The sequence below is a fragment of the Ornithorhynchus anatinus genome, chromosome 2, assembly GCF_004115215.2.
Source record: "Ornithorhynchus anatinus isolate Pmale09 chromosome 2, mOrnAna1.pri.v4, whole genome shotgun sequence".
Classification (NCBI taxonomy): Eukaryota; Metazoa; Chordata; class Mammalia; order Monotremata; family Ornithorhynchidae; genus Ornithorhynchus; species Ornithorhynchus anatinus.
The window spans coordinates 47,554,245-47,569,561 of record NC_041729.1 but is presented as its reverse complement, the minus strand read 5'-3'; the positions used below and the strand labels follow the sequence as shown (position 1 = coordinate 47,569,561).

Genomic DNA, 15,317 nt, shown 5'->3' with positions numbered 1-15,317 from the left:
GAAGTTAGGGAGCTTAGAATTCAAACCAATCAATAGTATTGGTTGAGCACTTACTGGGCACAGAGTGGTTTACTAAGTGCTTGGGAGAGTACAATATAACAGACATATTCCCTGACCATAATGAGATGAACCTGTTGAAGTCTTCATGCTGGTTAAATTTACAGATCTATAAATCATGATCTACTATATTAACCCCTCAAGGCTTTTTCCTGCTCCCCGAAGGAGTGAGATAAGGGCAGGCAGCGGGTAGCCCAGGGGAGTTTCAGAGATAAAAGGCAAGGGGCCCGGGAGAGACCTAGCTGTAACCCATAAGGTGGGGCTACTATAGGGTGTCTCCATGATTGAGTCTCTTCCCAACTTGACAAGAGGGCCAAGCAGGGCTGGGCTCCCCATTTCCGGGTCCTTCACTCACCCTCCCACCTCTCCTCTCCAAAGTTATTCTGGGCCCGGCTCGCTGATTGTCTTTCCCAACACCCTTGCCACTGCAGCACCTCCTCTGCCCCAATTTTTTTTTAATGGTATTTGTTAAGCGCTTGCTATCTATTAAGCCCCGGGGCAAATCAAGTTAATCAGATTGGAACCCAGTCCATGTCCCACATGGGGTTCCCAGGTCCTCTGACTCCCAGGCCTGTGCTTTTTCCACACTGCTTCCAACATTTGCTCCTCCTCTTTCCCTCATTACCCATCATAGGATCCTGAAGAGACAACCTCAACACCCTTTGAGATAAGTAAGACAGCTTAGGCACCCATCTTTCAGCTGAAGGAAAAGCCCAAACAGGTGTCCGTTGACAATTGGTGCTTAATTAATTATTGCTTTGAGCAAAAAAGAAAAAAAAAATCACCACGTTTTACTGGCCTCAGATCGTCTTACAATTTTCAGACACAGGCAAGGAGCTTAAAATCAGTGGAAATGCACTGTACACTTACATTTTCAGTTGCCACTTAGGTATCTCACCCAGGCAGAACCCCAAAATGGTAATTCGACAAATAATGAAAGAGCAGTTTTGATTCACCCTAACATAAAACATTCACTCCAAACCCAGATCTCCACACTTGAATGGCCACGCTAATGTTAAAAACAGCTGCCTCCACCATCATCAACACCATTTTCATCAAGGTCACCATCTTCACGGCCACCAGACTCTGAGTAGATCTTGGTAATACGGTCTCTCTCACTTCCGGCGGCTCTGATTAGGCAGCCCAGCACCGTATTTGATTCTCCACCGCCCTTCATCCCCCTCCACACCCAAGAAAGGCCCGTAGCCGTTACTTCTATATCACTAGACTTCCTCCTCCATTTCCCTACAGCCTCAGTCCTGATGCTAGCCCTATTTGGCCCTCTGCTGTGCCACTGTAGCCCCGGCTTAACTTGTACTCAAGACTATCAATGAGAAATGCTACTGCCAAGTCCTCCTCGTCTCAATACCACTGTGTTCCCCAAAGGCCACTCAAGTCCAGCTGGGCTCAAGGCCAAACCGGTGCTATGTATTTCAAAGCATTCCACCCCTGATCCTTCCATGCTAGAGGGGCTGCTTTTGAGCCCAATTCCCTCTCCCAACTTCCACCCTCCAATCAGGCCAACATCCTTCCATCTGCCTGCTGGTGCTCTTCCCTCTGAAACATCCAGTGGCCAAGGAGCCTCTCTGAATCTAAAATCCACCCTGGCTGTCAAGAACCTGAGCAATCCAAACTGCTCGGGGCCACCCATTTCCTTGGGTTACATTATAGACCCATTAACACTGCCAGGAACTCTAGAGGGGCAGCGTCCTGGCCCAGTAACCTCCACTCAACTTCTGAAGGCCTCGAGGGTGAAGAGAACTGCTCTCTTTAAGTACCACCAGCCTGTCAAGCTTTATCCCTCACAACGGGAACAGCACGGAGGGGCCTGGAGAACAGAGGCAGTGGTGGGTCCCATTGCTATCACAGGATGGTTGCATTTCCGGGGAACAGGACAAGTCAGGTGAGGTTCCAGAAAACCTCACCGTGTCACGCTCTCCTCTCTTCCCAATCCAAATGACCAATTTGCCGCCGAGACAGTAACAACCCACTTGTCCCCGACAACCGGTCACTCACGAGCCCAGACGTAGGTGAAGAAGCAGGCCGCCTCTCTTACCTGGGAACTGGGAACGAGGGCTTTCCACCAATGGCCACCCTTGACCAGGTCCACTTCGCTCAAAGGCATGGAAACCTTCCCAATGACACAGTGCCGCGAGAATTTATCAAAATCTACCATGGTTAAGAGCAGAGTCCTCCGCTGGGCTTCTAGAAAGGGGATCTCAAAGGTATACCTCTCCTCAAACACCGGGTTCTGGGTCTTGCGCTTGACCCCTGTCTGCTTGGAGTTTTTCTGGTCCGGCAGGAGACAGATCTTCACGTAGGGATTGGAATGGGCCATGTCTTGCCTGGACCCGTCGTAGGAGATGGGGGCTGGCAGGTCCCGGGCCTCGATCACTCTCACGATGAGATAATTGTGCAGCAGGTCGTACTGGGTGCTGAAATGCAGCTTGCCCAGCTGGTACTTGGACAGGATTTCCTCGTCTGTCAAGGAGTCCATGTCCTCACTGTTAGAATCGAGCGAGTACAGTCTGGGCTCAAACTTCCGAAAATAGTCATCCGGAGTATAGGTTTTTCTCAGCACCGAGGGTTGGATGATTTCTTTCTTGGCTCCAATAATACCAAACTCAATAGGCTTAATGTCGATCAGAGGAGAGCTGGGCCTTCTGGCCTCTAAACCTGAAGGGTGGCCACAGAGAACACCAGTGTTAAGCAGTCCTAGGGCCCAACTAACCACATCAAAGTTTCCCAGATCCTGTGAGAAGGGGACCCACATTGATTCTAGGCGACATGATCTGGACTGGCTCCCCGCCGGGAGAGGGGGGATTCACCCAAGCCCCGAAACACGCAGGGAGGGGATAAGCTGACGATCCCAGTGTTGGTCCACTAAACCAGTCGGCGAGTCAAACCGAGGCCAGTCCAGATCGTCAAAGTTAGATCAGAGACCGTACCAGAATTGAGCTTGCTCCTCTCCCAGAGCAGTTCCATTTGGTTAGCGGAACTTTCAGCCATTTGCCATGACCTCAGCCCCACACCTTCACGCAAATGGCTTTCTACTAAAATGGAAAAACAAACGGGCCTCCTAACAAGTAACAGTGAATGGTAACAGAGAATTACACTGGTTTTGAGTAGCTGAAAATACAAATGAGTGCAGTTAGTTGGAGGAGTTACCCTATTTATTTTGTTAATGAATTGTACATCGCCTCGGTTCTATTTAGTTGCCATTGTTTTTACGAGATGTTCTTCCCCTTGACTCTATTTATTGCCATCGTTCTTGTCTGTCCGTCTCCCCCGATTAGCCTGTAAGCCCGTCAAACGGCAGGGACTGTCTCTATCTGTTGCCGACTTGTTCATCCCAAGCGCTTAGTACAGTGCTCTGCACATAGTAAGCGCTCAATAAATACTATTGAATGAATGAAAGGAGAGCACGGAGAAAAGAACGGCTCTTGGTAGTTTTAAAAGGGCTTCTGGGCAGGGGTAATCCAAATCCCCTTCATGGGCCAGGTGTGGATTCCCTAAGGCCAGTTGGTCAGCTCCACCATCCCTAAGGCAGAACCCCTCTCTCCCTTCTACCCCCCTCCACCCCCGGCCCTTTCCCTCCCTCCTTGGACTCAACATGCCTGAGAACTTGCCCTCCTCTTTTCTCCCGGATGTAGGATTTTATTGTTAATAATAATAACGGTAACTATGGTATTTGTTTTGCATTTACTATGCATCCAGCTCGGTGCTAAGTGCTGGGGAATCGATCAATCAATCGAATTTATTGAGCAGAGCACTGTACTCGTGCTTGGGAGAGTACTATATGATCTTGGGAGAGTACAATATAACAGAGGTGGTAGATAGGTTCCCTGCCCACAACGATCATACGGTCTAGAGGGGGAGATAGATGTTAGTATAAATAAATAAGAGACAGACATGCACCTAAGTGCTGCGGGGCTGGGGGGGGGGGGTGAGAAAAAGGGAGTAAATCCAAGTGCGAGGGTGACGTCGAAGGGAGTGGGAGAAGTGGAAATGAAAGCTTAGTCAGGGAAGACCACTTGGAGAAGATGTGCCTTCAATAAGGCTTCGAAGGTGGGGAGAGTAATTGTCTTTTGGAAATGAAGAGGCAGGGCACTCCAGGCCAGTAGCAGAGAGGTTGGCAGCGAGGAAGCTACAGAAGGATCAGGTCAGACCAGTCCCTGTGCCACATGGGGCTCACGGACTAAAGGGAAAGAAGAACAGAATCCCCATTTTTACATTCAAATCCTCGTAGTGGGATTTGTCTCCAAGAGGTGACTTCCCAGGCCCACCCTTCCGAGACGGTGATTTGCCCAGGAGATCCCGGCCGAGGGTCTTACTTGAAATCCTCCGGGTGAGACTGTACGTGGACTTGGACGTGTCCGAAGACGATCGCCTCCGGTCGGGGGAAGGGTCTTGGGGGGTCGGGGGGGCCTCACCGGCCACGTTGTCGGGGTCCCCGTTCTTGTCTCCATTTCGGTTGCTCAACCTAGTGGGGAGGTAAAGAGACGGCGCCCAGGGTAGGCGGAGCCTAGAAGGGGTCTGTCTGTGGCCTCGTTCGACTGGGAGCCGCCGGACATAGCGAATCTGAGTGACCTTGGCTGGATGGATGGGTCGGGGGGAAGGGAGGACCAGCCCCCAGAGGCCCAGTAGGTGCAAGTAGGTGTAAGACAGGCCCTGGGCTGGGACTGGAAAGGGGGAAGATGGACAAGCTCTGCTGGACTGCCCTTCTCCTTTCCTGATGAGGGCCGGGAATGGCGAGGGCCAGAAAGACAGAGGCGGCAGGTCGGAGGTGAGGCCAGTGACCCGTAAATAAATGATAAATAATTCTGGTACTCGTTAAGCGCCAGCACCGTTCAAAGTGCTAGAGGTAAATAGAAAATAAATCGGGTTGGATACGGTCTCTGTCCCACCTGGGGCTCACACTCTCCATCCCCATTTTACAGATGAGGTAACAGAGGCCCAGAGAAGTTAAATGACTTGACTTGACTTGCCCAAGGCCCCACAGCAGATGAGCGGAAGAGCCGGGATAAGAACCCAGGTCCTACGGACTCCCAGGTCCATGCTCTAACCGCTACGCCATGCTGCTTCTCCTGCTCCCCAAGGGAGAGGGCAGGCACCCCCCTTAGCTACGCTGAGCAGCAGGAAGAGCCAGTCCCCTCTTCCATCCACACAACTGCTCTGCCCGGCCCTCTGCCTCCCGAACCTATAAAATATGCAGGATCACAAACCCCGGTTCAGGAGCTCCATATGTCACGGGCCCACGTGGTCTATGCCGGCTGCCAAGATCTACACATGTGGATGAGTCATCCCCGCTTACACATACAAAATGGCTAGCACTCGGAACGTCACGCCACCCCGGCTACTGCCGGAGGAATGGACCCCCCCGCCCCCTCCCCCTCTCCAGCTCAGATATCACATCCCCGAGCAGGACTCGAAGGCCTGTAAACTCGGCATTTCCGCATTTAGCCTGTTCCGTAACATGGAACTGCCCGCTCGGTAAATAAATCTGGGATACGTACAAACTGTAAAATCATCTGAACCACTTATCCCTCTGCTGGAGCATTATGTTACCATTAGAACACTGATCCGAGCACCCAAAATGTGCTGGGCGACCAATTCTGTTCCTTCTCTTTACGCATTCCAACCAACCATCAAGCTCCCGTTCTTCTGCCTGGGGAGGGGTCCCGAGGGAATGGAGAAGCCTGGTGGAGTTTGGACTGTTGAAGGCAGGTTTCCTGGAGAAGGAACCCAAGATCCCACAGGGAGATACCCCAGGCTAAACCTGGGAGTCAGAACGACCCGGATTCTAATCCCGGCTCCGCCACTTGTCTGCTGTGTGGCCTTGGGCAAATCACTTCAGTCCTCTGGGCCTCGGTTCCCTCATCTGTAAAATGGGGATGAAGCCTGTGAGCCCCACGTGGGGCAACCTGATTCCCCTGTATCTCCCCCAGCGCTTAGAACAGTGCTCTGCACATAGTAAGCGCTTAACAAATACCAACGTTATTATTATTAAGAGCTGGAGCTGACTACAATTGTTCTAAAGCTAATCCCTAGGAAGACACCCCCTCCCCGCGTGTCTTTTACTGCTATCGCATTCTCCCAATCCACCAATCAATCGACCAGTGGTGTTAATGGAGTGCTAATGAGCGCAGAGCACTCTACTAAGTGCCAGAGAGTACACAGTACAATACAATGGATAGACACAATCCCTATCTTCAAGGAGCTTCGTGGTTCAGCGGAAAGAGCCCGGGCTTTGGAGTCAGAGGTCGTGGGTTCGAATCCCGGCTCTGCCGCTTGTCAGCTCTGTGACTGCGGGCAAGTCACCTTAACTTCTCTGGGCCTCGGTTACCTCATCTGTAAAATGGGGATTAAGACCGCGAGCCCCACGTGGGACAGTGCAGAACAGTGCTCTGCACATAGTAAGCGCTTAACAAATACCAACATCATTATTATTATGACAGTCTAGTGGATTTTACTGGATATTCAGTAATTACAACTTACCGACTGATTGAAGGAGCCTCTCAAGGGACTCAGATGTCCTCCAGTAGGGTCTCGTGAATTTATCCCCTTCTCCTCTTTCCTCCAGGATGTAAGTTATTTGAATAATAACGTTGGTATTTGTTAAGCGCTTACTTTGTACAGAGCACTGTTCTAAGCCCTGGGGTAGATACAGGGTAATCAGGTTGCCCCACGTGAGGCTCACAGTTAATCCCCATTTTACAGATGAGGGAACTGAGGTACAGAGAAGTGAAGTGACTTGCCCACAGTCACACAGCCGACAAGGGGCACCGGCGGGATTCGAACTCATGACCTCTGACTCCCAAGCCCGGGCTCTTTCCACTGAGCCACGCTGCTTCTCTGTCTCCCTCGCTAGACTGTAAGCTCCTTGAGGGCAGGGATCTTATTTCTTTACTGCACTGTACTTTCCCGAGAGCCTTAGTATAGCGGCTCTGCCCTTAATAGGCGTTCGATAAATACCACTAATTAATTGGTCTATCGCCGCCCACAGAAGAGTGGTCAAGACACCTCCAGCAGGCTGACTATCACAAGAAAACATGCAGGGAAATGAGAGATGATGATTTCCCTCCCTGGACCACCGGAGATGCCAGTGGATGAAGAGATAGAGAGAGGGAAAGAAAGAGGGAGAGAGAGTCAGGAGAACCCAACCTTGCCGCGGCCTGGAGGGTGAGATCCCTAAGATCGTATCTCAGACCTCCGGAGTTGAGCGGCTAGCGAGGTCTGGGTCTCCTCTGGCCACGTTCCTGGAACAGCCACGGGGAGGTGGACCAGACACGTGGACCAGAAAATTAAAAACCACTTTCCAAAAATATCCGAGCTTCTAGACAGATGGAGATGTTATATACAGACGCAGAAGGGGAAAGAACTGGAAATAAAATGAAAGATGTTGGAGAGAACATAAACTGCGTTGGAGGAGAGATGGGAGGCTGGGGTCTCGCCGGTGCCGCGTTGCCCGGTCCCAGCTAGGCTCCTGCACAGTGGAACCTGGAGACATCCCGTTACCTCGAATGAGGCAGCTGGTCATGCGCCGCCACCTCCCCTTGATGGGTAGACCTCACTTCCTCCAAAATCCTAATCTGACTGGAAGTCCCTGCAAATCCTAACGCACGCCCACCGGCCGCCACCTCTCCGAATCGAGTGGACGACTGCCTTCTGAGTGGACGACGGGTCCCGGATTTCAACTCTGACAGTCAGGGGTGTTTCCTGGTTACCCTTTTAGTCCTGGTTCAAAAGCTTCCCCTCAGAGGGGGCCCGTCACCGGGCCCAGTACTCTAGGGGTGAGGGTCGCTAGGATATTTCCCACCCAACCCGGACCTTTCTCGGTTCCCCCGCCTCCCCCTGAGTACGGTGGGAGAGAAATCGAGGTGGCTCAACTTACAGCCAGGGTGGTGTCTGGGCAGGAAAAGGTCCCAAGATTTCAACCTCATCTTCATTCGATTGGCAGCAGCTACACTCGTAACATTTTTGACAGCAGTGTCGACAGGTCCACCTGCACAGCAGCAAATCGGAGAGCCTAGAAAGGAAACCCTGGGGCCAGGGGAGTGAGGGATGGCGGAGGGAGGCCGGGGGGGCAGGGGACGGGGCGGGAGGACAAGAAGAAAAGGAATAAGCCAAAAATGACGGCTAGTTGATTGTTTCTGCCACCGAACTCTCAGAACAGAATACTTTGATCATTTGTTTCCCAACTGTGAGCCACCCAACAGCAAAACAATCTCACCGAAGCCACTAACAGCAAAACATTGCAGGTGATTTCCTTTCGTAGTTCATCATCGCCTTTCTTGGCGTGCAGGTGCTTTTTACGAAACACGTACAATATGCTCCAAAGAGAAATGAACATTATTCCACCTGTGTGTGTGTACACAGGCGCGCGCACACACACACCCCCACACGCAGAAGGAAAGGGAGAAAGGAATGATGATGATTATGGTATTTGTTAAGCGCTTACTGTGTGTCAACGGGGAGAGAGAGCACGGCGTCAAAGAAGTAGATGAAAAAGAGAATAAGCCAAAAGCTTTCATTTTCATTTCATTTACACTGGCCTTTCTACAAGCAGCTTTTCATTAAAACGCAGTTAATGGCAGCTACGAATGCCCAGCTATCGTTCAGAGGGGCATTCCTTATACTTATAGCCTAGGTGAGACTTCCAAATGAAACACAACCTCTTCTTGATTTAGACCCCAGACGGAATGAATCATCAGATTAACTCACCTCATTTATTGGTTCCAACTGTCCTTTTAGATATCCATTATGAAGCAAAGGGAAAGAAAACGAAACAGACAAAACCAGTTTAGCAACACTCAGGTAACTCAAAATCATCACACCTTTCTACTTACCATCACGGGGAGGAGAGGTGCTTCCTAAAAAGGTGTCTGTTATTTGCAGGGCTGCCACCCGTCCCGTCGCGTGGCCGACCGCAGCCTAATAAATGGGAAACTTTCGCATGTCGACTTGATTCGCACCGTATGTTGTATGAATCAGAGCGGGCGGATAGATAGTTGTGCTATCCAATACAGCTACACTTTGGAAAAACAGCAAACCTTCCTGTGCTGAAATATCAGGCACGGATATTTGAACCAACCAAAATGTACCACCGGCTCCTGCCACGGCCAAACGCATCCGAAAATCCACTTTCTTCTCCGTCCTTCCTGCAGTTTAGCAGCCCAGTCTCACTCCCGAGGTAGAGGATGGAGCGTGACCTTTTAATCAATTAACGGAATGGAAATGCACCTTCCACCAGCCTCACACCTTTTCTTTATGCTCTGTTCCTCCCGCTGCCTCTTCCCCGCAGCACCGTTCCCCCGACCCCCACCCCCACCATACACGAACACACACACACACACACTCAGAGCCCCTGGTCAGAGCTGACCCAAGTCATCTCCCTGCCTGCCTCTCATCGCAACACGTAGGGACAGAACCCAAGATACTGACTTCAGGAGAGAAATGAGAGCCAAGTGGCTCAGAACAAGAGTAACAATAACATTAATAATAATAACGGTACTTGCTAAGTACTTTCCATGTGCCAAGCCATGTGCCATGTTTCGTGAGTGCTGGGGTAGATGCAAGATAATGAGGTCGGACACAGTCCCTGTCCCGCGGGGGGCTCAGACTCCCAGTAGGAGCGAGAACAGGTATCGGATTCCCATTTTACAGAGGAGAAAACTGAGACACAGAGAGGTTAAGTGGCTTGCCCAAGGACCCACAGCAGGCAAATGGTGGGGGCGGGTTTAGAACCCAAGCCTTCTGACTCCCAGACCCGTGCTTCTTCCACAAGGTCGTGCAGCTTCTCTATGTTTGAGAGGGGCAAAATGGGGAGAAGGGTTGTAGGGATTATTTCAAGTGAACCTTGGGTCCAATAAGCCGGGCCAGCCCGGTTCATACCCCGAGCTTCTAATTCATCCAAACTCAACGAAGAAAAAAATATCACAAACAGGACCTGGATCTGGTTTCGGCAACTAATTCTTCCTGCTGTCTTAAGGAATCTGGGATGAAATGTGGGGAGAGAATGGAGATGGAAGGGAAAAGGAAAGAGTGAGATGAGAGAAAGAACTGGGAAGAGTGGGCAACTCCTGTATGAGGACTTCCATTAACGATCATCATTCTCTCCCCTCAGGAGAAGTTGCTCGACTGAGGCCGGGGGCTATAATTTTCCGAAGGGGCCGGGGAAAGATAACTGTCTCTGTAACCCAAGGGCGGTGACCACGGTGAGAAGAATTTTAGATGTCTAAATCTCTCACTCCTGAACCAGCTCTCAAAAATGGGATCCATTTAGGCCAATAGTTCTCAAAGGAAACCCAGAAATCCTCAGCGCTCACAGAGTCTACTTGAAGGCTCTCTAGACCAGAAGATGAAGATGATGTCAGAGAGGAGGGAAGTGGGAGAAAGGCGAGATCGGCGAAGGAAGAGGGCAGGGGCTGGAAGCATTCAGTAACACAAGTGGGAGGGAAATCCTGGGGATTTTGTAGTCTCCCAGGCGCTTAGTACACTGCTATGCCCACAGTAAGTGCTCAGTAAATTCGGTTGACGGACTGAACGCAGGAGAAAACACTAAAAGACAAGCTTGAAAATCAGATGCTTAGGGCCACTCGTGGGGGAGGTTTGGGGGCGGCCGGTACACGGTGATCCCCCGACGGTCCATCCGAGGGGGTTTGGGAGGGTGGTAGAGAGGGCACGTGGATGTAATACGGTCTCGTTGGCACTGCCAGGCTAAGCCAGCTTCACCAGTTAGGATCTGGGCGGGCTGTGTGTTTGTGCGCCTATGCCCGCGGGCTTCAAGGCTCCCCAGCGACCTCGGACTTAACCTGCAACCCCGCTGCTCCGGGATACGAAGCAGCGTGGCCTAGGGGACAGAGCCCAGGCCTGAGAGTCAGAGGACCTGGGTTCTAATCTCAGCTCCCTTACTTGTCCGCTGTATGACCTTGGCTTAATCACTTCACTTGTCTGTGCCTCAGTCACCTCATCTGGAAAAATGGGGATTAAGACCGTGAGCCCCACGTGGTTCACGGACTGTGTCCAACCTGCTTATCTGGTATCAACTCCGGCACTTTGAGCACATAGTAAGCACTTAAAAAGGCCATTAAAAATAAAAAAAAATTAAAACAGAGACCGATCCGGCTCACTGGAGCAAGCTCGTTGGAAATGACGGAGCCAAGGGTCTGTCTCACACCCCGGCCCTTCCTGCAGAATAACTTCTGCACTTGGCTTCTCCCCACCCGGGACATTTCACTGTCCCTCCCGCCCCCCGACTCCACCCTGCCTCTGTCTAGCCGTCTCCCGGCCACGACTCGGCTGCCGTGGCCGTCTGTGGACGGAGAGCCCGCGTCCTCGAGCCGCTCGGCCGGATCCAGGGCTGCGGCAGCCAATTAGCCGGGCACGGTCACCACGGCAACGGTCGCGGGGCGGGTGGACTATCTCGCCCAGGGGTCTCCCTGCCCGTCCCGTCCTCCCCGGGCAGGGCAGGAGAGGGCAAGACAGAGCAGGACAGGATAGGGCAGGGCAGAAGTGGGCAGGAGAGGGCAGGACAGAGCAGGACAGAAAGGGCAGGACAGGGCAGGACAGGAAGGGCAGGACAAGGCAAGGCAGGAGAGGGCAGGACAGGGCAGGACAGGGCAGGGCAGGAGAGGGAAAGATTGGGCAGGGCAGGAGAGGGCAGGACGGAGCAGGGCAGGGCAGGGCAGGGCAGGACAGAGCAGGAGAGGGCAAGGCAGGGCAGGAGAGGGCAAGGCAGGAGAGGGCAGGAGAAGGCAAGGTAGGGCGGGACAGAACAGGGCAGGACAGGGCAGGACAGAGCGGGACGGGGTAGGATGGGACAGGGCAGGGCAGGACAGAGCAGGACAGAGCAGGACAGGGTAGGATGGGACAGGGCAGGGCAGGACAGAGCAGGACAGAGCAGGACAGGGTAGGATGGGACAGGGCAGGGCAGGAGAGGGCAGGACAGAGCAGGACAGGGCAGAAGGCAAGGTAGGGCAGGCCAAAACAGGGCAGGACAGGGCAGGACAGAGCGGGACGGGGTAGGATGGGACAGGGCAGGGCAGGACAGAGCAGGACAGAGCAGGACAGGGTAGGATGGGACAGGGCAGGGCAGGAGAGGGCAGGACAGAGCAGGACAGGGCAGAAGGCAAGGTAGGGCAGGCCAAAACAGGGCAGGACAGGGCAGGACAGGGCGGGACGGGGTAGGATGGGACAGGGCAGGGCAGGACAGAGCAGGACAGAGCAGGACAGGGTAGGATGGGACAGGGCAGGGCAGGAGAGGGCAGGACAGAGCAGGACAGGGCAGAAGGCAAGGTAGGGCAGGCCAAAACAGGGCAGGACAGGGCAGGACAGGGAGGGACGGGGTAGGATGGGACAGGGCAGGAGAGGGCAAGTCAGGGCAGGGCAGGACAAGGCAGGGAAGGGCAGGACAGGGCAGGACAGGACAGGACAGGGGAGGGGAGGTCGGGGCAGGACAGGCCACCCCCTCCGCCCAGGGGATCTCTCCTCCCCGACGCCCGGGGGTGAGCCGGGGGGACGCGGAGGACTCCCAGCCCAACGTCATCCCCGGGAGCCCCTGGCCCAGCCGGCCCCAAACCCCTCCCCGGACCCTCCCGTCTGCCCGCAGCGCGTCGACCGAGGCCGGAGAAACGTCCCGCCACAGGTTGCTCCCTTCCCAACCTCCAGCTGGGCCCCCCGACCGCCACCGCCCCGTCCCGCGACTCGGCCCCTCCGCCAGTGTCTGGGGAGGGGGGAGGGGATTCGGGGGGGAGGTGGGGGGGCGGGGGGGGTCCCCGGCGCCCCCCGGCCCTACCTGTACGTAGGCCATGTCCCGCGGCCCCCGGGTGGCCGAGGCGGCCGCGGTGCCCCCGGTCCGGCCGGTTGGGCCTCCCTGGCGGGGCGGGCGGGGGAAGAGGGAGGAGAGAGAAGCAGGGCGGCCAACCCGCCCTTGGGGACGTGACTTGGGGGAGCGATGAGCAGCCGCGCTGGGCGAGGGCGCAGAGGCGCGCAGAGGAGCGCAGAGGAGCGCAGAGGAGCGCAGGGGCGCGCAGAGGAGCGCTGTCCGTCCACCGCCCTCCTTCAGACCGGCCGGGCCGGAGCCACCTCCTCCTCCTCCTCCTCCTCCTCCTCCTCCTCCTCCCCCGGTCGGATGCCCGCCGACCCCCAGGGCCTGCAGGGGCGGGGGGCGGGGGAGGGGGTCTGCCCAAGGGTGGGGTGGGGGGGTCTACCCAGGGATGGAGGGAGGGCCCGCTCGGGGGTGGAGGGAGGGGATCTGCCCAGGGGTGGGGGGTCCGCTCGGGGATGGAGGGGCTGCTCAGAGGTGGGAGAGGGTCTGCTCGGGGGTGAGGAGGGGGGGCTCTGCCCAGGGATGGGGGGAGGGCGGCTCGGGGATGGAGGGAGGGGGGCTGCCCAGGGGTGGGGGGTCCGCTCGGGGGTGGAGGGTCTGCCCAGGGGTGGGGGGAGGGGCCGCTCAGGAGGGGAGGGGCTGCTCAGGGGTGGGGGAGGATCTGTTCGGTGGGGAGGGGTTCCGCTCGGGAGTAGGGGGTCTGCCTAGAGGGGGAAGGTCTGCTTGGAGTGGAGGGTCTGCCCGGGAGTGGGTGGGGGGGTTCTGCTCTGGGGTGGAGATGGGGTTCTGCTTCGGGGGGGAGGGGCTCAGGGATGGGGGGGGGTCTCCTCACAGTGGAGGGGGGGGTCGTAGAGGAGGGCGGAGGCCAGGCCGAAGCGGGGGGGAGGTGTCTGCTGGGAGGAGACCCAAGGCTGAAGGGGGGAGGGTCCTCCTGGGGGGAGCTTAGTGGAGGGGGAGAGGGGAGAGGCGGATGGGGAGGGGTCCGCAGCCTGCGGGGGGCGGGAGGGGCACCTGCTGGACGGAGGGGGGCCGGGGGCCGAGGCTACAGCTGCCCCTGTCCCGACCCCGGAGCCGGGAGGGGCAGGGAAGGGCGGAGCTGGGCAGGGCAGAGCTGGGTAGGGGACAGCTGGGCAGAGCCGGGCAGGACAGGGCAGAGCTGGGCTGGGGAGGGCAGAGCAGAGCTGGGCAGGGCAGAGCTGGGCAGGGCAGGGCAGAGCAGAGCTGGGCAGGGCAGAGCTGGGCAGGACAGAGCTAGGCTGGGCAGAGCAGGGCAGGACAGAGCTAGGCTGGGCAGGGCAGGGCAGGGCAGAGCTAGGCTGGGCAGGGCAGGGCTCGGGCTGTCGGGGCCGGACAAACCAGCGCCTGATTCCATGACCGCTTCTGTCCGGAGCCGCTGGGGCGGGGGGGGGGGGGGTTGTCTCTCCGGGGCATCGGGTGGAAGGATGGACAAGGTGACCCCTGGGGACTGCCGAGAGCCCGGGCCGCCCCCGGACCCGCTCCCGCCCTCTGGCGGCGGGGCAGAACCTGCCTTCTGCTCTGTCTCGGCGGAGAGGGAGGGGGCGGGCTCAGCGCTGCGCTGGGGCCCAAGCCTGGGGCCGGGACCCCCCCAGGAGCGGGACTCCCACCTCCCCACCCCCAGGCCCGGGGCTAAAGCGGCAGACCTGGGGGCCCGGGGAAAAGAGCCGCTTCCCCAGCGCGACGTTAAGACCACAGTGGCGCAAGCGCGACAGGTGGCGCAGAGCGGCCCGGCGGCGCCACCTAGCGGGGCTCCGGCGCTCACTGCGGCCCAATCGGACAGCGCGCTTAGCGGAGAGTGGGCCGCCTTCGCCTACGGCCACGTAGATGGCGGGGAAGGCAGCTTTCCGCCAAGGGATTGCCTCTACCTGTGGCCGGATTGTACATTCCAGGCGCTTAGTACAGTGCTCTGCCCACAGCGAGCGCTCGGTAAACACCCCTGAATTGGATGAATAAGCACTCACTACGCATCGTTCCTGTCCCACTCGGAGTAATTAGCCTCCAAACTACCTGCCCTGGAAGATTAAATCGTTGCCCTCGACGCCACCCGCCGTCTCTGCTGAACTCAACTCTCTCCCTCCCTTATCCCTCTGTCCATCTCACCTGCGGAGCACCGCTGGTGGAAATCCAGATAACGGGCCAACCTTGCCCACCTCCCTTTCATCCTTGCCTGCTTTAGCTCTGCCCTCTTCTCTGCCGGGCAACGTTATTTCGCCATCTGTATCGACTCCCGTGCCCTTTGCCCCCAACAGTTGCTTCAGACGCTGAACTCCTTTCTCAAAGTCCCTGCCCTCCGCTTTCCCCATATCTCGCCTGTAATGGCCTGGCCATGTACTCTATTGAGAAAATTGAAACCATCGGGCGTGATCTCCCTAAAAATCTCCCCTGCTCCTCTCCAATCCCTCCCTTCTCCTGT

General features: G+C 56.1%; 1 protein-coding gene across 5 annotated transcripts in view; it reads right to left on the bottom strand.

Annotated features, from left to right (window-relative positions):
• Nucleotides 1-13,073, bottom strand: part of SYT17 (synaptotagmin 17) — a 55,507-nt gene extending 42,434 nt beyond the window's left edge. Inside the window, exons 1-6 of one of the 5 annotated variants that reach the window (XM_029057892.2) lie at nucleotides 12,854-13,073; nucleotides 8,782-8,799; nucleotides 8,291-8,390; nucleotides 7,952-8,100; nucleotides 4,392-4,540; nucleotides 2,114-2,733 (exon numbers count right to left, since the gene is read on the bottom strand). In XM_029057892.2, the coding sequence (XP_028913725.1) occupies nucleotides 2,114-2,733; nucleotides 4,392-4,540; nucleotides 7,952-8,100; nucleotides 8,291-8,390; nucleotides 8,782-8,786 (1,023 nt within the window). In that variant the 5' untranslated portion in view covers nucleotides 8,787-8,799; nucleotides 12,854-13,073. Of the gene's footprint in view, nucleotides 1-2,113; nucleotides 2,734-4,391; nucleotides 4,541-7,951; nucleotides 8,101-8,290; nucleotides 9,356-12,853 lie in introns of those variants that run through there. The other 4 variants (XM_029057893.2, XM_039911107.1, XM_029057896.2 and 1 more) reach the window with 4 other exon arrangements.
• Between the last annotated feature and the right edge of the window lie 2,244 nt (nucleotides 13,074-15,317).